The following is a 25479-nucleotide window of genomic DNA, read 5'->3' as shown; positions in this document are numbered from 1 at the left end:
TCTGTGCTGGTAGTTATGCTTCCACTGCTCCCGTTGGTTCCAAGAGGAAACAGAACTTGAATTTCAAATCAAAGAATGCCGACTCTCAACACGTGCTACTGAGTGTGAGCTGATGTATTCAGGCGCCTTGCATCTCATCTCAGCTGCATGGCCCAGCAGTTAGCCTGTAGCTGGATTTAGGGCAAAATTGTTTATTCCAGGACCTACTTGTCACTCATAAGTACCCCTTGTGGGGGTGGAGCTTTAGTGTTTTCGGCAAAGAAAACCACATTTTCTTTTTCCTTGTACCTCTGCTGGGACTATGAACATTTATATCATAGTCCTCCCTAGGCACTTTCTGGTGGAAGCTGTGCTACTGCCTAAAGGTCTGAAGCTAGCACCACATAATGCCTGCATGGCAGGACTACCTGGGCTACTAAACTATCTTCCAGGCAGGCAGAGCAGAGGAGAGGATCAAAGAGGCACTACTTGGTGTCCGATGGCCTGTGGAAACTCCCTAACTCCTCACGAAGTGCTGTCAGATAGGATCCATATGGCCTTGACCTGGAACCCTCTCTCAAAGCTGTTGAAATTAGTGCTTTCTCATGTTAGGTAGTGCTGCATAGCTCATTTTAACTGTTCCACTTTGGTCTTCTCTTTGGGGATCCGTCTCTCTCTGCCTTATTCTCCTAGGTATACAAAGGTGATGACGTCACTGCTGCCACTCACCTGCTTGTTCTCTCAGTGCATGTCGCCCAAGCTAGCGCTCTGGTGATGGAAAGGGTCTCAAACATCAGAGCCTAGTGGCTGACAAGATGTGTACCTTAGCTAGACTAGCCTATGCTCCTGTTCTCGGAACGCCCCCCCCCCCTTCTTTCATGTCTCCTAACTCATATTCTCAGATAACAGGCATGAGGGTGTGGCAGCATGTTAGGTACTTGAGGGTCAGTGTGCTCCTAGGTGCTAGAAAAAGGTGCTGTTGGGATGCTGCACTGTGGCCACTTGTACCTAGTTAAGTGCGGTTGAGCATCTGGATGTTGTGTCTGACTGTAATCCGAACCTCATCTTGTGCAGCCTCAGCTGTGGAGCTCCCCCCCCCACCCCAGGCCATGTAAGAAAGCAGGCAGCATGGAAGGGTCCGGTGGCAAGGATGGGATAACCTTAAGTTGTTTGGAAGTGGCTTGCAGATAGGAGTCTTCTAGCTGGTACTAAGAAGAGGCCAGTACAGAAGCCAACCTGGATGTGGGCTGGACAGGAACATTGCTCTTTTCGTATGCTTGGCTGGAGAATAGAGAGTAGAGGTTGCCACATAGAGAAAGTAGAAATGGATCACTAGTGCCCGCAGCAGCTGCTCTGAGAGTTATGCCAAAGACCCTTTGCAGACTTGAGGAAGGCTGAAAATCCCGAAGAAGAGAGCCGGAGAGACCGTTTCTGGTCACTTTTCTCAGCAGCACCGTAGTTAACTCTCACTGGTGGCCACACATCTGGCCAGCCATCTGGAATAACCCTCCACAGTGGCTCTTCCCAGTGCTTTGTCACTCACGTAGCCTGTTGTCTTTGAGATCTGTTCCCTTATCAACTTTTCAATCCCTTCTCAAATCAGTTCTGTTTCCCTGCTTTGGTTTTACCCCTAAAGCCATAGCTTCTAGATCTCTGTCAGCATACATGTGCCGAAACTGAACCCACACGGGGTTCAAAGGAAGCTTCCTTAACAATGTTTTAAAAACTAATGGTATTTTTTTTAAGCTTACCAATATAAGTATTTTTAAAGGTTGTATTTTTCAAAGTCATTAACAATGATTGTTTTCTCTCACAGACAGATTATCATGGGATAAAGAATGGTCCCTAGCTTCTATTTTTCAGAAAAAAAAATAAGTGCAACATGTTCTTGGACTTTAATAACATTAAAGATTAATTCTTCTAAAAGGAAAAAAAGAAATATAGTCTGTCTGCCAGAATTTTTTGTCGGTACAAGATTGGGGTAGAGACCAGAAATGGCAGGATAACATTTGGATGGCCCAGATTGGGTTCTACTGGGTTTGAAGTGAGCACCTTCCACCACCTTGGAGGAGCTGTTTTAAACAATGAGAATTGATGCTTAGGTGTTTTGCATCAAGGCTCCCGAACAGAAAACACTGTTGGAAAGAGTCACCTGGGGCATGAACACCGCCATCACCAGTGGGAGTCAATGGGGGGTTTGCCTCAGAACTCAGTGTGTCACTTTCCTGTCTAATAATATGTTCAGAGTTATTTTGGCTTTTTTTCATTTAGCCAAATAAAGGACATGTGATTTTGCCTGGTGTTTCTATTTCCTGTAGTTTTGACCAGGCTTACATGTGTTAATGTCTGAAGTATCGGGGGCTTTTATTTGTATCCTCAGTTCCTTTGAATTTGTGTTCTGATTTCTGATTCAAGTTCAAGTTTCATGACAGTATTGATGAGCAGTTCCACTTGCAGTTTCTTACAGAAAACTCAAAAAGCTGGCACAAGGGGATCTCAGACCTTCTATGGCCAACTGTTATACCCAAGGAAAGGATGGCTTGTACTGCATGCAGAGCCTGGCTTCTTCTAGAAGCTAGACTGGTGCTGTTTTGCCTGGCTAAGGTCTATTTCCCCCCCCCCCTTTTTTTAATTTTTATTATGTATACAACATTCTGCTTCCATGTATATCTGCACACCAGAAGAGGGCACCAGATCTTATAACGGATGGTTGAGAGCCACCACGTGGTTGCTAGGAATTGAACTCAGGACCTTTGGAAGAGCAAGCGGTACTCTTAACCACTGAGCCATTTCTCCAGCCCCATATTCCGTTTTTTATATCAGATAAACCATACATAAAACACTTACTCTTCTCCCCTTTATTCTGCTGTGCAAAAGCTCTATGTGACCAATAGTGGCATGCACCCCAGAAGCCTCAGGGTGATCAATAGTGGCATGCACCTCCAGAAGCCTCAGGGTGACCAATAGTGGCATGTACCCCAGAAGCCTCAGGGTGACCAATAGTGGCATGCACCCCAGAAGCCTCAGGGTGACCAATGGTGGCATGCACCTTACAAGCCTCAGGGTGACCAATGGTGGCATGCACCCCAGAAGCCTCAGGGTGACCAATAGTGGCATGCACCCTAGAAGCCTCAGGGTGACGAATAATGGCATGCACCCCCAGAAGCAGTGTGCCAATGCAGTCTCTCTTCATTACAAAACTTCAAGTGCCTTCCCTGAGCAAAACTCAAGACAGTTTGGCATACTGCACTTTACCTTCATCCCTATGTCACATGAAAGCTGCCAGCCTGCACTGGTTAAGGTGGAAGGACAGAAATCACATGCTCTTCTGAGGAGGACAGTGTCTTTCCCATAGTCCAAGCCACTCTCAGGCTTTGATTTTCAAGTCCAAGTCTGGTGCCGAACAACTCTGGTACCCAATCTTGTCATCTTTCCTTCGATAGTACATCCGTGTCAGCACCGTCATCAGGAAGGTCTCCAGTATGAGCATGTGACAGTTCATTACTGCAGTGTTCAGGGGAACATGACACAGGTAATGCTGTTAGAGAAGGGAGCCATAGCAGCCCTGGCAAGTGAGCTAAGAGGCACTCCAGTTTACCTCCAACCAGGACCTAAGATACCAAACTGCTGTGTGAAGCAAGGCTTCACAGAACTCTGCTCTGGTAGTTGATCAGACCTGGCAGTCTGCTTCTTAACAGTACCCATTCTTGTCCCATGGTGAGGACTGAACCCCTGCCCTCCTGGTTTAGCCATTAGGACTGGCCTCAAGCTGGGGACATTGCCGTTCTCTGTGATGAGAGAGGGAAGGGTCCTCAGAGCCTCTGCCTGGTTTCTTGGACTCTTCCTGAACATTCTGAGCAGACATCAGGCTGACCCAACTTCTGTCCCAAGGTCCTCTCTCCCCTGATCTGCTCCCAGTCTCACCCGTGACACAGAAAGGAGCCCTAAGTACTCACCTTGAGACCTGATTTTAGAAGAATAAGGAGGCGAGCAAGCAATCTGCCCGGTACTAGCCAAGACGGAGAAAATGGAGGGCTGCAGGGCAGTCAGGATGACAAGAACCTTCGGAATAGAAGAGGCAGGTGTGGGGGCGGGGCTGGCCCTGCCACCCCTGGTCCTGGGGCCAGCTCAGACTAGGCATACATAATCTCTGCAGTGAATGGAGGGCTGAGATTTAAAACTACTGAAAATGGTTGCAGTTTTCATCTTCAGGCAAATTATAACCCTGCTTCCACTTCATTCATTAGAGTTGCTCATAAAAAAGAGAAAAAAAATTTATCTCTCTCATGTCTCATGGCCACTATCAGCCACCCAGGGGCATCTAGCACGTAAAATAGAGGCAGACAGATGGGAAGGGCCATATGATGATGGAGGCAGAGGTTGGAGTGATACAGCAGAAGGCCACAGAAGGACCACCATGGATTGATTGCTGGCCAAATCCAGAATGGGAGGGGCAAGTTGGGTTCTCTAGGTTCCAAAGAGATTATGGCCCTGCCTGTATTTTGGTTTTGGGTTTTTTACAGGCTCTAGATCAGTGCAACAATGCATTTCTGTTGTTTTAAGCCTGGTTGGTGGAGTTTTGTGGCACAGAAAGGCAAAAGAAAGATAAAATGGCAGGGGGTGGGGAGATAATGTTCCAAGTCTCTCAGAAAACCCAAAGGTGGAGGCCTCTGTGAGTCCTAACTCGGCCTGTGCTGCCAATCACTGTTTATGGGGTGTAGTTACCTGGAACAGAGCAAACTTGGACCCCATATTCTGTTCACCCAGGTGCACCTTGGCTTGACGGAAAAGGATGGCCAGGGACCAGAGAGCAAACAGCGTGGACACGCCCAGGAAAGTGTTGATCCACAGAGCTGTGCTCTTCTCAGAGATCTGGTGGCAGAGCAGAAAGCAGTCAGGAGGGCAAACCCTCTCTTTGCTTCTCCTCCTCCATGTGGGGAAAGGTGACACAACAGCCCCAAAGCCTGGGCCATCTCCCCACCGGATTCTCTGGGCTGTTACTCCCCTGTGGCCACCCTGCCTTTGGCCCTGTGTATTGCTGGTACTCCGATATTAGTTCTAGAACCCAAAGACAACAAGTCTTAGACTTTACTGCCCTCTCCTGGCTTACGTCTGATGGGTCAAAGATGCCATCAGGGATGAGAAACAGGCCCACTATGGTCAGCATTATCTTCAAGAAGGCATACTGGAAAGGGCCCAACATCAGCAGCTGAAGCTTCCTCCTGAGGGGAAAGAGAGTTAACATGGATCCATAAACCACCCACCCTAAAGAAGCCTAGCCTCTCCAGTGGACTCCTAAGGCTGGGCTGCCATCCCCACACAAAATGTCTCATGGATGAAGGCACAGTAGAGTGTAGGTTGAGGGTACCGGGGAACCCTCCTGGCCTTACACTTGCCTCTGGTGATGCCTTTTGAAATCAAAGTATTGATTTCAAGTCCATTACTCAAAGTAGGCAGAGGGGCAAGCAAGCACCCAAACTACCGTTTTTGCTTTGCTACTAAAGTATGCAGTGCAAGCTGGGCATGATAGAAAACATCTTTAACCCCAGCCCTCAGGAGGCAGAGGCAGGGGGATCTCTGTGAGTTCAAGGTCAGCCTGGTCTCCAGAGTTCCAGGACAGCCAGGGCTACACAAAGAAACTCTGTCTCAATAAATTAAATAAACAAATAAATAAATATAAAGTAGGTAATTAAGGCAGTGAACTGAATCATACAAATTCTTCCTCTGGGGCTGGAGAAATGGCTCAGCAGTTAAGAACACTGATTATCTTCCAGAGGAACCAGGTTCAGCTCCCAGTACCCGCATGGCAGCTTACAGCTGTCATCCAGTTCCAGGGAACTGGAAACCCAAGGTAAAACACTAATCCACATTTTTAAAAAATGTGGTGGTTTCTGGCTGTGGGATGCCTACCTTTATTATTGGCTTTGTCCCATACAGCCTTAATTTCAAGAGCCATGAACTGGGGTTACAGAGCCTCATGCTCGCGTATCCCTGTGGGATTCCTCTCCTCTGCTTTACCTGGTAAGCATGAGCGGTGGGCAGCAGGGGCAGCAGCAGCAGCAGGGACCCGTGTGCACCCTCATTGGGGTGTCCTGCAACGTCTTCAGAACTGAGTCCTTCCCACCAAAGCCTTCCACCATGACCAGCATCAGCAGGTAAAAGACTACAGCATAAAACCTGGGAGAGAGAAGCAGGATTGCAAGTGGGTGGGAGCAACACCGTGCACCCCTCTGGAGCTAAAGAGATAAAGACTGCCAGGAGAGGTGGGACTGGCTGAGGGAAAGAGCAAAGGGCCTGGCATTATAGTTGTTTCTTGGGTTTTTGTTTTTGTTTTTGTTTGTGCTTTTTCGAGACAGGGTTTCTTTTGGAGCCTATCCTGGCACTCAATCTGGAGAGCAGGCTGGCCTCGAACTCACAGAGATCCGCCTGCCTCTGCCTCCCGAGTGCTGGGATTAAAGGCGTGTGCCACCAACGCCCGGCTATAGCTGGTTTTTCAAAACACGGTTTCTCCATGTAGCCCTGGCTGTCCAGGAACTAACTGTAGACCAGCCTGGCCTTGAACCCAGAGATCTGCATGCCTCTGCCTCCCACATATTAAAGGCCTATGCCACTGCTGCCCAGCTGAGGCTGGCATTTTAGATGCATAACACAAGGAACAGAGAAGTAACTGGGTCCAGAGGACTGGGAAGGTGGCAATTTGGGCCTCTGGGAACTAACAGGTGACCGAGGAGTGTGCCAAAAGGGCACTCTCTGAGCGCAAACAGAATCAAGAGTCTCACATTAGTACAGGTGGGCAAGAGCTAGATTCCTATCAATGGGGCTTACAGACAGGACTCTGGAAGCTTGGGAGTCAGAAAAGGACAGTAAAGGGATGTTCATCCCCGGTGGTGGGGCGGGGCCAGACACTCACGCGGTTATGGTCATTTCCACGAGTGTGAGGGCTCGAGGGATCCAGAGACCAAAGCAGCAGAGCGCAGACACCACCTACTTGCAGAAGAGCAGGATGCGCGTTAGGGCGGGGCGAGCAAGACCATCCCAAGTTTTTGTAGCGAGGGCTCAAAGAAGCCAGACCTATGCATTTGAGGCACTAGTCCTTCACTTGCTAGGGCCCTAGGCTCTGAACCCGGAACCAACAAAAATAGAAGCAAGGACTGGTGAGATGGCTCAGCACATAGAGGAGCTTCTCAAGTAAACCTGGCAATGACTTCAATCCCCAGAGCCCACTAAGTGGAACAAGAACACAGACTCCACAAATTTGTCTTCCGACCTCTACCATGAGCTGTGGCATGCATGCTTCCCCCATCATGTGCACACACACATACACACACACACACACACACACACACACACACACACACACACTAGCAATAATAATCCTTTTTAAAAATAAAAATTGCAATTGGAAAATAACTGGATAAATTAAATGCAGGAGGTCCTATGCAATGGCTTACAGCTGCTGAAGCTGTGGCTCAGTGGTAGACTGTTCAGTACACACAGGGGAACAAAGGATAACCAAGCCCACAGCAGAAGGGCCACGCTGAGCATGACCCTGTGGAAACGATTGCCTGTGTATTGGAAGGTGGCCCGCTTTTAACAGCAGTGCCATGGTAAAGGGGAAAGGAGTGGCATGGCCTGGTGCTGAGTGGGTTTCTGTCTCTGCAGTCCTTTGCAATAGGGCCGTTGGCCTTGCAAACAGGCAGAGATCAGTTCACATCCCCAGTGCTACGCGGTGCTGGCAGGCAGTTTGTTTTAGAGCAAATGAGTTTAGGAGAACTCCAGTCAGCCTACCCAATCTCCAGGACCAGTGCCAGCATCCTCACCGTAGGTGCAGAGCTACTCCAAATCAGAGTCCTCTTCTTGATGGGGCAAAGGGTGTTCTTGTACAGATAAATAGCATCCTCCACGAAGATGGCAACTGAACCCACGGTAAAAAAGGTCAAGATGATGGTGAGGGCAATATCCAATGGGCCCAATTCTAGAGGAGAAGGGGAATAGATGCCAATGAATTGAAGAACAGCTGCTGCTCCAGTAATGCCTACTGAGTAAAGTACAAGCTTGTGCATGTGTGTGTGTGTGCATGTGTGTGTGTGTGTGTGTGTGTGTGTGTGTGTGTGTGTGTGTGTGTATGTGTTTTAAGACAGGGTCTCACTGTATAGCCCTGGCTAGCCTGGAACTGGAACTCAGATATATAGAGAAGGCTAGACTTGAGCTCCCAGAGATTCTCCTACCCCTGGCTCTCAAGTGCTTGGGATTAAAGGTGTGTGTCATCATGTCTGATCCTACAAAGAGTCTAACTTCTCCTCAGTTAAAAGCATCTTTTTGAGGGCTGGAGAGATGGCTCAGAGGCTAAGAGACTGCTCTTCCAGAGGTCCTGAGTTAAATTCCCAGAAACCACGTGGTGGCTCACAACCATCCGTTATGAGATCTGGTGCCCTCTTCTGGTGTGCAGATATACATGGAAGCAGAATGTTGTATACATAATAAATAAAAAAACTCCTTAAAAAAAAAGCATCGTTTCGAGCCGTCTCACCAGTCCTTTACCTTGTTGTTTGATCAGGGTCTCTCACTGAACCTGCAGCTCACTAATTTGACTGGACTTGCTGGGAAGCGAGCTCTGGGGGTCCCTCTATCTCTGCTTCCCTAGTGCTTTTTATGTGGGCTCTGGGGATCTGAATTCAGGCCCTTAATGCTGTGTGGCAAGTAACTGACCCATTGAGCTATCCCCATTCTTAGCCCCTGACATTTACAAGTGTTTCCATTAAAAAGGTGATATTCTGACACTAGCATACAGTGTGCCATGATGGTGTGCTCACACAAATACACCAAAGCTCAAACCCTGTCTGCTCCCTTCTTGGACATCTCCCAGGAGCCCATTCTGGCTTTCCCCCTGGCCTCTGAACTGGGATCACTACACCCTGCATTCTCCAGACTCAAGGGAGTTTTTCTAAAGGAAGGGGGACCCATTGTCTTTCACAGCAGGAAGGCAGAGGGGTGTATAGAGGGAGATTGTGTAGTAGGGGACATCTAGGATTCCGTAGTCCACTAAGGTGACTATAGTTCACATTTTATGAAAGAGTAGAAATAGGAGCTTGAAGGTTTGGAGAAGTTAGCCACCCTGATTTGATCGGTGTACTTTGTATATGAGTATTGGACTCCATCAATGTGTGTAATTATTCCACTAATTAAAACCCTTTCATTTCAGCTCTTCTCTGTGCTTCGGGCTGAAGATTTCACTCCCACACTTTCGTCTTTCCAGCAGTCATGCTGAGCTGTTTCTGCCCCCCCCCCCCCCACCCCCGGGCTTTCTCTGTGGCCTCTGCTTTTCTCCCTGACCTCTGCTTGCCTGGCTCCTGGACCTGTGTTCTCTGTCCCAGTGCTTAGACTTCAGCCCGCATGTCCTGGCGGCCTGTGTGGTGAGGCCTGCCCAGCTCAGGGAGATTCTTTACATCTTCCTATACTTTCATATTACCTCCTCTACTGATGCAGGGGCCCTGCCAGGCTGTTCTCTGTTCTGTTGCCAAGTAATAGTAACTGCTCTTTAAGTATGCACACTATTCAACATAGACTGGAGTCATCAGAGGGGTGGGAACCTCAACGAGAAAATGTCTCCATAAGATAGGACTGTGGTCAACCCTTTAGGACATTTCTTAATTAATAATTGATGGGAGGAGGACCCCAGCCCATTGTAGGGATGCTGCCCTTGGACTGGTGAAACTGGCTTCTATAAGAAAGCAGGCTGAGGGGCTGGAGAGATGGCTCAGAGGTTAAGAGCACTGACTGCTCTTCCAGAGGTCCTGAGTTCAATTCCCAGCAACCACATGGTGGCTCACAGCCATCCATTATGAGATCTGGTGTGCAGATGTACATGGAAGCAGAATGTTGTATACATAATAAGTAAAATCTTTGAAAAAAAAAAAAGAAAGCGGGCTAAGCAGGGCAGTGGTGGAGCATGCCTTTAATCCCAGCACTCAGGAGGCAGAGGCAGGAGGATCTCTGTGAGTTCAAGACCAGCCTAGTCTACAGAGAAAGTTCTAGAACAGCCAAGACTACACAGCAATATGCTGTCTCATGAGACTAATAATAAATAATTAAAATACATATATACAATAAATAGTTTGTGCAAATGGAATCTTACAAACTCTAAATGTTTTTGCCCAACCTTATTTTTATAACTTTTATTGCTTTCATCATGAGACGCTGATGTTGCAGTTAGCATCCTTGGGTGTGTCTCCCAGATGCAGACTGGAGAGTTTACCTGGCATATGCCTGGAATTAGAACTGCTGGGCTGGAGGAGAGAGGCAGTTTGGGTTTCATGGGTACTATATGTTATTCATAGGTATTATATAATATCCAGGTGTGGCTGCCTCTTCATCAGCTTTTTTTTTTTCCCTTAACATGGGTCCTGGGTATCCAACTCAGGTCTTCAGGCTTGGACAGCTAACACTTTTACCTGCTCAGCCATCTCACTGGCCCTTTCTTGAATTTGAAGGAATTATTTGCTGTTTCTAATCATAAAGACAATTTTTACATTTTCTTAATAAAAAAGTTTGTATTTTATGTTTATGTCCTTCATCTGCCTGAATTAAAGTTTATTTCCTGTGTGTCGATTTCCTGGGGGATAGGCAGCTGGTGTGCACATCCTCCTAGGCTGGTCCCCAGCATCTTTCTGTGTGGACCCCCATGGAGGCCTCGTGCTGCCTCTAGACCTGAGGCTTTGCAGTTTTTCCCCCTCCAGGCTCTTTGCCATGTGACTTCAATGCTTCAACTGCCACAAGCTTAACACAAGCCTCATTGCTGCTGGCAGATGGGCAGCTTCCCTTTTGCACCTCCCCCAAACCGTCCTGGGTCTTCTAGATAAACGTTTAGGTCAGTTCAATTTAAAACAAAATTAAAGATTATAAGTGGAGTCATATCACAAACTCTAAAACACCTGATTGTCAAAAGCTTTAACAGTTGTAGAACAGCCCCTTTTAACCACTTAAGAGACAAAGAACCTGGAGGGAGTTTCATTCACCACATTCTCCTTCCTCTCCTGTCTCCAGTCGGTCACTGCCACCACTCGGAATCACTCTCCTGTCTAAATATTTACCAGGGCTCCTGCTTTGTGTTGGCTGCATTTTCCATTTCTTTCCTCCCTGCTGACCTGTTCTGGCCTGCTCGATGGGGTCAATAACCTCTTGGTTTTATCTCTGCTTCATCCAAGTTCTTTCCCCCAAGCCATTCTGATTACTGGCTAAAGGTCCCGAAAGCTCCATTCAGCCCCTCCCAATTGTACAGCCCTCACTGGTGGCTCCATCTTGAGGATAAAGTACAACCTTCAGGCTTGACCTGATTCAGGCTCCACCTCACCTGCCCAGCCCTCTCAATTGCCTCAAGCTCCTCCACTAGTAACCATCAACCTTGCCAATGTGGGGAGCTGGGGGCTCATTCTATCACCATCCCCGTGTCCCTCCTGCTCTAGCCTCACCAGGCAGCCTACTTGACTATGAGACCCAGAGAGCCAACCTGTTTCCAAATCCTTGCGGTTCTACCTACCTACGCGTGTGGTAGCAAGGGGTTATGAGAGTTAGTGTGCTGTGCAAGGCAAGGTTTCAGAGGCCGGGTACTGCTGACACTTGACTCCTGAGGAGGGCTGTACTACAGAGGGTTGCACTGCAGAGGACTATACTGCTGAGGGCTGTACTATGGAGGGCTCCAATGTACCCTGCGGGTGGTCTACTGACCTCCTTAACATCTACCCATTATATGCTAAGGGCAGGCAGGCAACCTCCAGTGTGACCACCTGCAGACATGCCAAATACCTCCTGGGCTGAGGGCATCTGGTGTAAGGTGATGTTTGTCCCACCCTCTCCACTCTCTAAATATGAGGTGCTTGCAGCTGGGTGCAGCAGCCACCTGCTGGTCGCTAATCACAGTGTCTCCAGGCATCTCTGGACACCTGCAGCTGACAACTCTCTGGCTCAGAGCAACTGAAACAGAGCTATCCTTAGTCCAAGGGCCTGGCCACATCTGCTCCCCGCTGCGCATAACAGTGTCCCCTTGCTTAGGAGGTGTCTGTTTTAGAAGAAGTCACCAAGAGCCCCACATAGAAATGGTTAGTGGTGGTGTAGGAGATGAGATAAAACTGGCTTGATTGGGACTTGAGAGATGGTTCAGTGGTTAAGAGCACTGGCAGCTCTTCCAGAGGACCAGGGTTCAATCCCCAGCACCCACATGGCAGCTCATAACTGTTTGTAACTTCAGTTCCAGGGGATCTGACATCTTTACACCAATGCACACAAAATAAAGTTTATAAATTACTTAAAAAAAAAAAAACTATTTGATCCCTTCCCTCCTACAAGAACACACGCCACTTTGTTCTCAGTAGTTTGAAGGCAGAAAACATGAGCTCAGCTCCATCCGACATCTTCCATTTACAAAAGCAGACACTGGGAGGAAAAGTTTGCAGGCTCATGCAAGCCAAACCCACTCCTCACAGGGGCCACCCCTCTGCAGAGCTGTGAGCCCTCTTAGGGAGTACATACACACTCCAGGGGAACTGTGGGGCTTGCTTGGACTATATGGGGACCATCTTAAAAGCTGGAAACACTAGTAAATGTCTTAGATCCTAGTGTCCCCAGTTTGAATGTGTACTGAAGCTGGGGTGGGTGGAGGCCCAGCCTCTGGTTTGTCTCCTGGGCTAGATTTTCATGTCTCGTTGTGGCCCACTGATTCCTTGGTAGAACTGACTTTGTCCGAGGCCTTAGCCATTATTAACACCAGGCCAGCCATCCTCTCACGTTAGCCAGATGTGAACCAGCTCTCCTCAGCTTCCTGAGTTGTCCTGACTTCCCTCTGGGGCACACATGTCCTCCTTTCAACTCCTCCAGGGCCCCCTGACTCACCTCTCAGGAGCTGGGCTGCAGTGGGTGGGTAAGAGAAGCAGGCAGAGGAGATGCTGTAGTTGGTTTTCAGCAGCTCCAGAAGATCTGCTGTGTACCTGGAGAGACACCAGTCTGTTCAGAACCAGGCAGCTGGGGAAGGGGTGGCAGACTGGACAGTTTGATACACCCCAAACACTCCTGAGTACAAAGAGCTAGTCTGATTTTCCTTGAAGTCCCAGAGAACTGGCTTAGTTTAGAGTGTAAAACAAGCTGCCAGTTATCCATGGGCAGCTCCATCAGGGCGATAGTCTGGCCAGTGAGGATGAGCAGAGTCTAAGAGAATGAGTGGACTCTTAGCCAGACATGGTAATGTAGGCTTGTAATTCCAGCACTGGAAAGGGGGTCTGAGGCAGGAGGATCTTAGATTGAGGCCAGCTTCAACTACATAATGACTTGATAGGATTCTGTCAGAAAAAAAGAAAGACAGAAAGAGGAAGAAAGGAAGGAAAGAAGGAAGAAAAAGAAAAGGAGCCGTCCCATAGCAGCACCAAGGAGGGCCTGCCCACTGTTGGTCAGGAGCTCTGTGCATGTCTAGGAGTGCCTTCTGCAGCCCCCATCTCTGTAATCTTTCCCTGCTCCTATAGGGAGTCAATTCACAACCCTGAAATGGCCACACACTAATCCAATCCCAGTTTCCCTAAGGCCCGAGAGGACTTGCAGGCAGTTTTCAATCTTATCATGTTCTGAGTGCTGGAAGTCAAAGAGCCCAGTGAGGGAACTGGGCAAGATGCAGGGGCTGCTGTTGTTTCTTAGCAACTGGCTCCCAGCCCAATACCTGCAGCCTTCACTTACCTGGGGTCAAGTTTTATCTGAGTCCTGCCGGGCTCCATCCTTCTGGTCTCCCTGGCAGACACTGACGGTGAGGGGGCACAGGCAGGGCCAGCAGACAGGGGGTGGGGGGTACTGAAGAGTGGGGAGATTTCTGTCCCGTGCTGTGGTACTAACAGCCTTGTTCTGCTGGGTGAGGGCTAAGAAGAAAGTGGACAGTCTCTGCCGTCTCTACCTCAGCAAGCCTACAGTGTCAGCCTTTTATCTCTGAGTTCACCCCGGAGGAATTTGATCTCTTGTGCTGATTCCCAACTCCCGACTCCTCCCTATGAGTTAGACTTGGTCCCGCCCACCTCTCTTTTATGCCTTTGATCACTGCTTTTCTCTGGACTACCCCAACCCTTCAAACTCCATCCCCCTTTAGGAGCCTTTTAGTGCTCACTGGATCCAAGACAGAATGTCCCCACCAGGCCCAGAAGAGGGGGACAAAGTTCTCGCTTGGTCAGTAACTCTGGGTGATCCGGGCAGAAGCATGGGCTCTGGGTCCTTGGAGATGAGAGACTCAGGACTGAGGCCTCAATGTGTCTGGGTTTGTTGCTTGGTGTGTGGTGGGGATGACTGGCTAGAAAGGCCAGAGGAGGCCTGTAACTGCTGCTGCTTCGGCTACGGCTGCATTTTAGACAGGGTCTTGCTATGTAGTGATGACTGACCTGGAATTCAGTATGTAGACCAGGCATAACTTGAAGTTACATAAACCCGCCTGCCTCTGCCTCCTGAGTGCTGGGATTAAAGGAGCACACCGCTTCCACCAGGCTCAGGTTTTGCTTCTTAAAGGTCAGCCCCTGCTGGGATGAGGACAGACTTGTCCACAGCTGGACCTGAAGAACAAGGCAAGCGGAGGCTGCATTGCATCTAGGTGTCAGAGCACACAGCCCAAATAAGGGCTGAGGAGATGGCTTGGTCTGTTAAGTACTAACCTTAGGAAGAAAGGATCTGAATTTGATCCCCAGCACCCACACAGAAACGATGGGCGTGGCAGCGTATGCTGTAATCCTACATCTGGGGAGGTGGAGATGGGAGGGTTCCTGGGACTTGCTGGCCATCCAATCTAGCTGAATTGGTGAGCTCCAAGTTCAGTGAGTGACCCCATTTAAGACAAATAAGATAGGGCCAGGTAGCTGGACATTGGTGGCAGCGCATGCCTTTAGTCCCAGCACTCGGGAGGCAGAGGCAGGCGGATCTCTGTGAGTTCGAGGCCGGCCTGGTCTCCAGAATGAGTGCCAGGATAGGCTCCAAAGCTACACAGAGAAATCCTGTCTTGAAAAACCAAAAATGGGGCCAGGTGGTGGTGGTGCACACCTTTAATTTCAGCATTCGGGAGATAGGCGAATCTCTGAGTTCAAGGCCAGCTTGGTCTACAAAGTGAGTTCTAGGACAGCCAGGGCTACACAGAAAAGCACTGTCTCAAAACCAAAGGGAAAGGATGGAGAGTGCTTGAGGAAGACACTCCTGCTGACCTGGGTCTCCAGAGGCGTGCACACACACACTCCAAAAGTCCTACTCACACAGTACCCGCATGCCCTTACTCTAAGTTACATGTTTACGGACTTTATTGGGCTGGAAAGATGGCTCAGCAGCTAAGAGCCCAGGTTGCTTTTCCAGAGTCCTAAGTTCAATTCCCAGCATCCTCATAGCCCACAACCATCTTCCCTCACAAAGCTCTCTTCTGTCATGTAGATAGAGCACTCTTCCATTAAAGAATACTTAAATTAATTTTTTAAAAGAAGTATTTCATTGGTTGGTGGTTTCTCCTTTCAAATAGTTGTAAACCACTTTGAGGCTGAGCACAGTGTGCTGCACCCTAGATCCCTGGCATGGAGCCTGGGGCACGCTACGTGATCCTTGGACCACTGACAAAATAAGAAATACAGAGTGACCACAGCAGGTGCGTCACGAATGCTGGGCGCTGTGGGAAATGAGACCGACCGTTCCTCATCTAAACCTTATCACCCTCTCATAAAGTAAGGGCGGTTTTTACTCCTATTTCACAGACGACAAAGCTCAGGGCAAGAGAGGTTAAGAAACCAAGTTCGGGTGTCATGGGCATGAACAGAGGCAAAGGCGCCTGGGGTAGAGGGGGGCTCGCTGTCGTGGCTCAGTGGGAGGTTTTCAGTATCGAGACTAGGGCCTTTGGGAGTGGGGTCCTCAGGAGGAGACTTTTCCCCAAACACATTGCCATGTCTGTCGGGTCCCGCACTTTACCCTCAGTATAAAACACGTTCTCAGGACAAAACAATATAACACCAGGAGTAGGAGTCTCAGGGCCAGTTACCTCCTGAGATGCAGGGAAGGGCAGAAAAGGGGTAAGGGTGCTGGTCCTTTAGGTCGATGGCCTTGGCCACACCTAACAGACACAAGCTGACTCAAGCAACTTCCGCTAGAACACACCTCAGGTCATTCATATGTGGCAGCTGAGAAGCCCAGAGCTTACCCTGCACACAGCCCTGAACTTTAGACTACCCTGGAGGAAATAACCTCAAGATGGGGGTGAGGATGTAGGCAGGAGGCATAGGAAGGAGTTGGGGGACCTGAGGCCAGGCTGGAGACTGGTAGATCCCAGCAGAGGTGACCTTTTTTCACCGGGTACAGGTGGAGGGAGGCAACCTGCTGGGTGTTCCCATCCTACCCAAAGTCTCTAAGTGGCTGTTTCTTTACAGTGTGCCCATGAGATGAGACCAGGGAGCCAGCTCTGCTCTTCAAGGCCAGCCCCCCTCAGCTAGAGAGGCCCAGCTGGGCCAGTCAAATTCTTCTCCTGGATGTCCTGCATTGACAGCTAGTTAGCTGTCAATAATACTTTTAGAACTAATAAGAACCAATCAGCTTTGTTTATTTTTCAATAGTTTAAATTAGCATATGTTAATTGATTGTATGAGATAATGATTTCACTTCATTTTTACCTTGGAGGCCAGCCTAGGTTACAGAATAAAATTCTATCTCTATGTTAATAAACAAAATGTTAAAAAAGCATATATATGTGTGTGTGTGTGTGTGTGTGTGTGTGTGTGTGTGTGTGTGTGTGTGTGTGTGTGTCATTCGGTATTTCCTTTTTTGTGGTGGTCTGTTTAGCACTTACCTAGCAGAATGTTATCAAATTAGTCAAGTTCTATTCGACATGTAGCCAGCTGAGCTTTCTTCCCTGGCAGAGACTGGTTGAGGCTCCCTTGTCTGTTTCAATTGCCCACTTGTCTGTTGATGGACACTGAGTTTTAACCACTGTGAGCAATACTATTCTGAGTGCAGTCACACAAGCATCTCTGAGACTCAGTTTAGAGTTGCTTGGCTGCAGTGAGCTGGCTCAGGGGGCTACATACCTGCAGTGGGCTGGCTCAAGCAAACTGTGTTCTGTTTCTTAGGTTTTTGAGTACAAGGTTTTCTACTGTAGCTGAACCATAATGTACTCTGGTGTACAAAATGCCTGTAGAGGGCATGGAGTCCTCACACTTGGTGTACAGGGTCCTTGTGCAGGCCATGGGGTCCCCATGCTCCCAGATAAGCCCTAGAGAAACCAGGACTGGCCAGGCAGTGGTGGCACATGCCTTTAATCCCAGCACTCAGGAGGCAGAGGTAGGTGGATCTCTGTGAGTTCAAGGCCAAACCTGGTCTACAGAGCAAGTTCCAGGACAGCCAGGACTGTTACACATAGAAACCCTGTCTTGAAAAACCTATCCATAGAGTCAGGCCTCACCTGAATCCCCCAGGTTCCTGAGCATTGTCAATCACTAGTTTTCTTTTTAATTTTTATATATTTATATTTTATGTATGAACGCTGTGAATGTATACCTGCATGCCAGAAGAGGGCGTCAGATCCTATGATAGGTGTTTGTGAGCCGCCATGTGTGTGCTGGGAATTGAACCCAGGTCCTCTGGAAGAGCAGTCAGTGCTCTTAACCACTGAGAAAGCTCTCCAGGCCCCTTCTTCTTCTTCTTCTTCTTCTTCTTCTTCTTCTTCTTCTTCTTCTTCTTCTTCTTCTTCTTCTTCTTCTTCTTCTTCTTCTTCTTCCTCTTGTTGTTGTTGTTATTATTATTATTATTATTTTGCTTTTTGAGACAGGGTTTCTCTGTGGCTTTGGAGGCTGTCCTGGAACTCGCTCTGTAGACCAGGCTGGTCTTGAACTCACAGAGATTTTCCTGCTTCTGCCTCCAGAGTGCTGGGATTAAAGGTGTGCGCCACCACACTAGAACCCATTCTAATGGAAGAGGCCCCGCGTGCTTTACAAAGGAACCTCTTATTATGCTCATCCCAGACCCTGTCCCACTCCCCCCCAGACCTGTTGCAGGATGTTTGATCACACTGTGAACCCCGAGATTGTGCTATTTACTGGAAAAACCTGTTTCTAGTTGTGGTGTGGCTCAGCCCTCGTATTCACCTTTAACCCAAGAGCTTTCAGCTTGAATAGTGTAAACAGGATTAAGGTCAAGAGGCTGAGCAAGCAATCATTGACAGGAAGGGAACGCAGGATGATTAAGAAAAACCACAGAGAGTAAGGGGGAGTCCGGGGGACAGATAGAGATGCACAGGAAGCAGGCAGAGGGACTTCCAGTTTGAGGAGAATTGTGAGGCGACATAGGAGAATGGAGAGGTTACTGGGACATCAACTGAGGAGGAAGGCCCGCTGGGTGCTTCCTCTGCCTCTCTGACCTTGCAGGCTTTCACCTAGCATCTGGCTCCTAAGTCTTTATTGGTAAAAATCGAATGATTGAGAGTTTGCTAAAAACAACAGAGACCCTTTCCTGAGCATTGTCAGTCAATAGAAACCATTCTTTGGTTGCTTTGGAGTTTTTTTGTTTTTGTTTTTTGAGACAGGGTTTCACTGTGTATCCCTGGATGTCCTGGAACTCACTCTGCAAACCAGGCTGGTCTTGAACTCATAGAGATCCACTGCCTGCCTCTGCTTCCCGAGTGCTGGGATTAAAGGTATGGGCCACCATAACCAGCTGTGATTACTTCTTTTACACGTGAGTCTTCAGTTGTTCTAGCACTGCTTACTGAAAAGACTACTTTTGGGCGGGAGACGTGGCTCAGTGGTTAAGAGCACTTGTTCTTACAGAGGACCTGAGTTCAATTCCTAGCATCCTGATGGCAGTTCACAATTGTCTACAACTCCAGTTCCAGGACGGATATGATACAGGCATACCTGCGAAGCAAAACTTTCATATATATAAAATAAATCGTTTTGGGGGAGGTTGCAAGGGCAGAGGGTAGGTGTGGAGGGAGGGATGGGGAGACGAGCGAGACTGGGGGTGAATGATGTGACTTCACAAAGAATCAATAAAAGTTAAAAAAAAGAAAAGGCTACTCTCCCCAGGGAATAACCGGCAACCTTCTTGAAAAACAAATTGAGGAGAGATATATGGATTTATTATTTCACTCTATATTTCTGTTTTGTTTTGAGACAGGATCTCATATAGCCAAGGCTGGCCTTGAACTCATTAAGTAGACAACATTGATTTTGAACTCCTGACCCTCCTGCTTCAGGCTCTGGAGTGCTAGGATTCCAGGTGTGAGCTGGAATTCTACACCTACTGTACACCAAATTTTATTCTCCTGACTTTAGGATTAAGTGGCAGGTGGGGCCAAGAGATCCCACCCTGCAACAGATCTCACGGAAAAGATTTCTTGGGGGGGTGTGAAAAGCCATCTCAGAACAGGGACACGAGGGAGTGGGAGAGAGGGAGACAGAGAAAGACAGACAGACAGAGCAAAACTGAGAAAACGAGAGATCTATCTGTGATGGTGGGGACCTCTTAAAGGGCTGGGACTTGTGATGATGTGGCTGCTGGCACTGAGACACTTAAGGCATGCTTTCTATCCTAGATGTCTATATCCATGGCCAGTGCCATCATTTTGATTGCTGTGGATTTGTAGTGAGCTTTGAAACTGGGAAGAGGGAGGGCGTTTGCCAGTGTTGTTCTGTTTCAAGAGTGGCTATTTGGATTCATTCTCATTTCCATATGACTTTTAGGAGCAGCTTCTCCATTTATGGGATGAAACTCTCAGTTGAAATGCTTTTCCATTATTTTCAAGTGCATGTGCACGTGTGTTCTTTTGTGTATATGGATACGCATGTATGCAGGTGTATGGGGAAGCTTGATTTTTTTCCAGATTTTTTTTATTTGAATTAGAAACAAGATTGTTTTACATGACAATCCCAGTTCCCACTCCCTCCTGTCCTCCCCTGACCCCCCACCCCCAACTAAAACCCTACCTATCACATTTCCTTTCTGCTCCCCCTGGATGGTGAGGCCTTCCATAGGGTGTCATTAGAGTCTATCGTATCCTTTGGGATAGGGCCTAGGCCCACCCCCGTGTGTCTTGGCTCAGGGAGTATTCCTCTATGTGGAATGGGCTCCCAAAGTCCACACCTATGCTAGGGATAAATACTGAACTACTACAGGAGGTCCTGTAGATTTCCGAGGTTTCCTCACTGAAATCCATGTTCCCGGGGTCTGGATCAGTCCCAAGCTGCTATTCCAGCTATCAGTCTGGGGAGCAAGAGTTCCCTGATGTTCAGGTCAGCTGTTTCTATGGGTTTCACCAGCCTGGTCTGGACCCCTTTGCTCTTCACTCATCCTTCTCTGCATCTGGATTCCAGTTCAGTTCAGTGATTAGTTGTGGGTGTCTGCTTCTACTTCCACCAGCTGCTGGATGAGGGCTATCGGGTGGCATATAAGTCAGTCATCAATCTCATAATCGGGGGAGGGCATTTAAGGTAGCCTCTCCTCTGTTGCTTAGATTGTTAGCTGGTGTCATCTTTGTAGATCTCCAGACATATCCCTAGTGTCTGATTTCTCTGTAAACCTAAAATGTCTCCCTCTATTATGGTATTTCCATTCTTGTTATCTTCTATTCTTCCCCTGACTCAACCTTTCTGCTCCCTCATGTCCTCTGCATCCCTCCTCTTCTTCCCTTCTCATTGTCGTAGCTCCCTCCCCCCTCTTCCTGTGCTCTCAATTTGCTCAGGGGATCTTGACCCTTTCCCCTTCTCCAGGGGACCATTATGTCTCTCTTAGGGTCCTCCTTGTTTAATAGGGGAAGCTTGATGTTAATGTCCGAAATCATTCTCTCTTCCATCTTGCTCTTTGAGATATCACTTGCCAATATGAGTGGTCTTGCCAGCCAGCTTGCTTTGGGATCCCCTGTCTCTGCCTTCTGAGGCAAGAATCACAGGTGGACTTCTGGGGATCTGAACTCTGGTCCTCACATTTGCTCAGCAAGTGCTTTAACCACTGAACCATCTCCCCAGCCTGTCATATGAAATTTTGGCAGATGTTGCATGGATTGGGACTGGGGATTGTAACAGGGCCCCAGACCTTAGCACAATTACAATTGACTCCATGACGGAAGTACCATTCAGGCTGTAACACTCAGCATGTAGACAGCACCACCTGCCAAATCCTTGCTTTTGAGCTTCTGTAGTTCTGCTTCTGGCTAACTGTTCTTGTTAACTGAAGTATGTCAACCCAGAACATAGGTTTTGTGTTTAAAAACTCATCCTGAGAAAGGGTCAGGGATACACTGGGATCCTGAGCACCCAGTGTAGTCACCGGCCAGCTAACAACGCATGTCTGAGCAGTCTTCTCCCAGACTTTTCAGATCCTTATTTCCAGCCAAGCCAATCTTTAAAGTTCTGTCTTAGTTCTCTTTTGCTGTTTGCTGATATCAAGCAATTATGTTACCTGGCTGTTGAATACCCCACAACAGGGATGTAGTTAAATTGGTAGAACGCCTGCCTGGTACTCATGAAGCTCCGGGTTTACAACCTTGGCATGGTGTAAACCAGCTGTGGTGCTGCATACCTGTAGTTCCAGCATTTTCATGATGTAAGTGGGAGGATCAGAAGTTCAAAGTCACCCTTGGATCTAGAATGAGTTGGGTGCCAGCTTGGGTAATTGGTGTCTTGTCTGGAAAGAAACAAAAAGGCGGAAAAACAGGAAGGAATTGCATAGATTTATAGACTGATTGGAGACCAGTGCTGTCCTGACAGTGTCAGGTCTCCAACGATCAGCTTAGGTTCATTGCTAATTTAGGGTTCCTTTGTCTTTCTTGACTATACCTTGAACTTTTCTGCACGAAAGAATCATGCTTCTTTTTGGATTTTTATTAATATTTAAAAAGTGCACATGCCTTTAATCCCAGCACTCTGGAGGCAGAAGCAAGTAGATTTCTGAGTTTGGGCCAGTCTGGTCTACACCGTGAATTCCAGGACAGCCAGGGCTACACAGAGGAACCCTGTCTCAAAAAACAAAAACCTAACAAAACAAAACAAAACAAAACAAAAAAGTGGGGAGTGCCTCTGCTTGGCAGTTGTCTGGGTTAGCTTGGCAGCTATCTAGAAGAAACAGTATTCTGGCTAAAATCGATGAGATTTTATCAAGGACTCTAATTATTGCAGAAGCAGCTAGTTAACTACCATACACAGAAAGACCCAGACTTTTCAGACCCTTATTTCCAGCCAAGCTGATCTTTAAAGTTCTATCTTAGTTCTCTTTTGCTGTTTGCTGATATCAAACAATTATGTTACCTGGGTGATTACTATTTGTTAAGATTTATTTTTAGTTTTGAGCTGGGGGTGCAGTGGCTGCTAGATTTTTGGAGCTCATTGGTCAGTCAGCCTAGCTGAATTGGCAACCTCTAGATTCACGGAGAGACTCTGTCTCAAGAATTAAGGTGAGCTGGCCAGTGGTGGCACAGGCCTTTAATCCCAGCACTCAGGAGGCAGAGGCAGGCGGATCTCTATGAGTTTAAGGCCTGCCTGCCTGTTTACATAGCGAGTTCAGGCCAGCCAAGACTATATAGTGAGAACTTGTCTTTTTTTTTTTTTTTTTTTTTTTTGGTTTTTCGAGACAGGGTTTCTCTGTGTAGCTTTGGAGCCTATCCTGGCACTCGCTCTGGAGACCAGGCTGGCCTCGAACTCACAGAGATCTGCCTACCTCTGCCTCCCGAGTGCTGTGATTAAAGGTGTGCGCCACTAACGCCCAGCGAGACTTTGTCTTTTTCTTCTTTCCTTCTTTCCTTCTTTCCTTCTTTCCTTCTTTCCTTCTTTCCTTCCTTTATTTCTTTCTTCCTTCTTTCTTTCTTTCTTTCTTTCTTTCTTTCTTTCTTTCTTTTCTTTCAGTTTTTGTTTGTTTGTTTGTTTAAAGGTAAAGGGCCAGGGAGATGGCTCCGTGGTTATGGAGCACTCTGCTCTTCCAGAGGACTCAAATTCACTTCCTAGCACCCAATTTGAGCCGCTCACAGCCTCCTGCGATTCTAGAGCCAGGAGCTCTGATGCTTTTCTTCTAGCTTCTGAGGGCACTCGAACACACATGGCATATGCTCACACAGACCCACAAAATACACATAAACACAACTAAAATAAATCTTATTGGGCCTGGAGAGGTGGCTCAGGGTCTTGCAAAGGACAGAGGTTTGATTCCCAGCACCCACATGATGATTCATGACCATTCTTTACTTCAGTTCCAGGAAATCTGATACCCAATTCTGATCTTTGTGGACACCAAACGTGTGTGTGTGGTACACATGCATACATTTGGGCAAAAGATACCTGATATTGTCCTCTGGCCTCCATATGCATAGACATGTGTACCCATACTTTCAGGCAAACCCCTCCCAGATAGAGAGACAGAGAGAGAGACACAGAGAGAGAGAGAGAGACAGAGAGAGACAGAGACAGAGAGACAGAGACAGAGAGAGAGACAGAGAGAGACAGAGAGAGACAGAGACAGAGAGAGAGGAGGACACAGCACAGGAGTTGAAACAAGAGAGATCATGTTTAGAAAGGTTAAAGGTGAGAGAACTGACCCCCAAAGGCTCTTCTCTGACCACTTGCAGCCCCCACCTCACCCCACTCACACATACATGCATGCATACACACAAACAAAGAAAACTTAAAGCATACATTTCAAACATGGTCATTGTAACAGAACTGATGTTTTTAGTACAACAACAACAAAACTAGTTTTTTTGTTTTTATTTATTTATTTATTTATTTATTTATTTATTTATTTGAGACAGGGTCTCACTATGTAGCTCTGGCTGTCCTAGAACTCACTGTAGGCTGGGCTGGCTCACTCACAGAGATCTACCTGCCTCTAGGATTAAAGTGTGAGCCACCACTGCCTGGAATGAAAACTAGATCTTACAAGAGCTTTGAAGACAATCTCATTGCCATGATAAATAAAGGCACTGGAAACTACACTTTGCACCCCTGACTGGCCTTAAGTGACTATAACACTATGTCATATTCTTTTTTAAAAAAAAGATTTTATTTATTTATTATGTATACAACATGTATATCTGCTCACCATGTGGTTGCTGGGAATTAAACTCAGGACCTCTGGAAGAGCAGTCGGAACTCTCCACCTCTGAGCCATCTATCCAGCCCATTATGTCACATTCTTTATGGAGTTTGTCATAGACACTAATAAGTGGTATTGTGACTTAACTGTTTTCTGGAGTGTTCATAAGGAACTTGTAGTTTTCTCAAACTTAAATTATTGTAAAACTATGGCTTAGGAGCAGAAGGATAGTTCAGAGGGCAGAGGCACTTGCTGCCAAGCCTAATGACCTGAGCTCAATCCCTGGGACCCACATGGCAGAAGAAGAGAGATGACTCTGGGTGTCTCTGATCTTCACATGTATAGGTAGGAGATACACACACATCCACAGACAGAGGCAGAGAAGAGAGAGAGAGAGAGAGAGAGAGGAGAGACAGAGAGAGAGAGAGAGAGAGAGAGAGAGAGAGAGAGAGAGAGAGAGAGAGAGAATAAATGTGGGAGGGAAGAATCCTGTGACAGGGGTCCCGGTGCTCTGTCACCAGGTAAACAGCCAAGCTCCACACAGTGGAAAGCCCAGCAGCTTCCCCTTAACACAAAGCTCAGGAAGGCAGTTCAGGGCTGGGACAACCATTCAACAACACCACAGGTTGGGTGTTGGTAGCACACTGACCTGTTGCTGTAAGCAACAAGTTTAAGATAGACAAAGGGGGGCAGAGTTCTGTCATCTGCACCTTCCTTCTTCAATTGGGAGAAAAGCTTTTCCACACCGGACACCGCTCCTGTCTCTTTGAGAAAAATTGTGTCATGGTGATAACTCTGGAAAACCACTCAGCTGAGATGAGTGCAATGTGTGTGATGGTTTCAATTAGTATTGGACCTGAAAAGATAATGAAAACCGGTAGCCTTCATATGTGCTTTTGAATGTCATACGATCTTTTTTGTTATTTCATATTTTTTTTTTTCCAGAGCTGAGGGCCGTACCCAGGCCCCTGTGCTTGCTAGGCAAGTGCTCTACCAGTGAGCTAAATCCCCAATCCCCATGTCATATGATCTTTGAAAAATCTGTGTTCTGTTGCTATAACAAAATACTGGAGCATGGGTCTTTAAAGAAGAGAAACATATTTAGCTCATAGCTCATAGTTTTGGAAACTTAAAGATTACCAGCCACACCTATTGGCCTTTGGTGAAGGTCCCCTTGACTGCCTTACATGGCAAAGGACATCATAGCCAGGACAGTTATGGGGGGAGGTGGAGGGACGATGGGAAAGTAATGAAACTGACAAGATCAGAGAAACTCAAAAGGTACACTAGTCATGAGGCCTGCCTTGTAGTTGTGCAGGGCACTCCAGGCAAGCAGCACTTGTGAGCTCTTCATTGATGTTTTCAAACCCATTGATGTTTCTTGAAGTTCAGTAATTATTGGTTCTCCCAGCTAGATTTGGGTGGGATGGGTCGTCTGGCCTGTCATCA

The 25479-nt window shown here is 47.5% G+C and overlaps 1 protein-coding gene across 1 annotated transcript; it reads right to left on the bottom strand.

Moving 5' to 3' along the window:
• Positions 1 to 2822: 2822 nt before the first annotated feature.
• On the bottom strand, positions 2823 to 14098 carry Slc51a (solute carrier family 51 subunit alpha). Its single transcript, XM_027412850.2, has 9 exons — positions 13696 to 14098; positions 12865 to 12959; positions 7800 to 7954; positions 6890 to 6963; positions 5998 to 6156; positions 5090 to 5201; positions 4705 to 4851; positions 3936 to 4041; positions 2823 to 3483 (listed from the first exon to the last, which is right to left on the bottom strand). Exons 1-9 carry the CDS (start codon positions 13731 to 13733, stop codon positions 3347 to 3349), a joined length of 1023 nt encoding a protein of 340 aa, XP_027268651.1. The 5' UTR covers positions 13734 to 14098; the 3' UTR covers positions 2823 to 3346.
• Positions 14099 to 25479: the final 11381 nt, after the last annotated feature.

The sequence above is a fragment of the Cricetulus griseus genome, chromosome 4, assembly GCF_003668045.3.
Source record: "Cricetulus griseus strain 17A/GY chromosome 4, alternate assembly CriGri-PICRH-1.0, whole genome shotgun sequence".
NCBI lineage: Eukaryota > Metazoa > Chordata > Mammalia > Rodentia > Cricetidae > Cricetulus > Cricetulus griseus.
The sequence above is the reverse complement of the archived record's forward strand: the minus strand, read 5'-3'. Positions and strand labels throughout refer to the sequence as shown.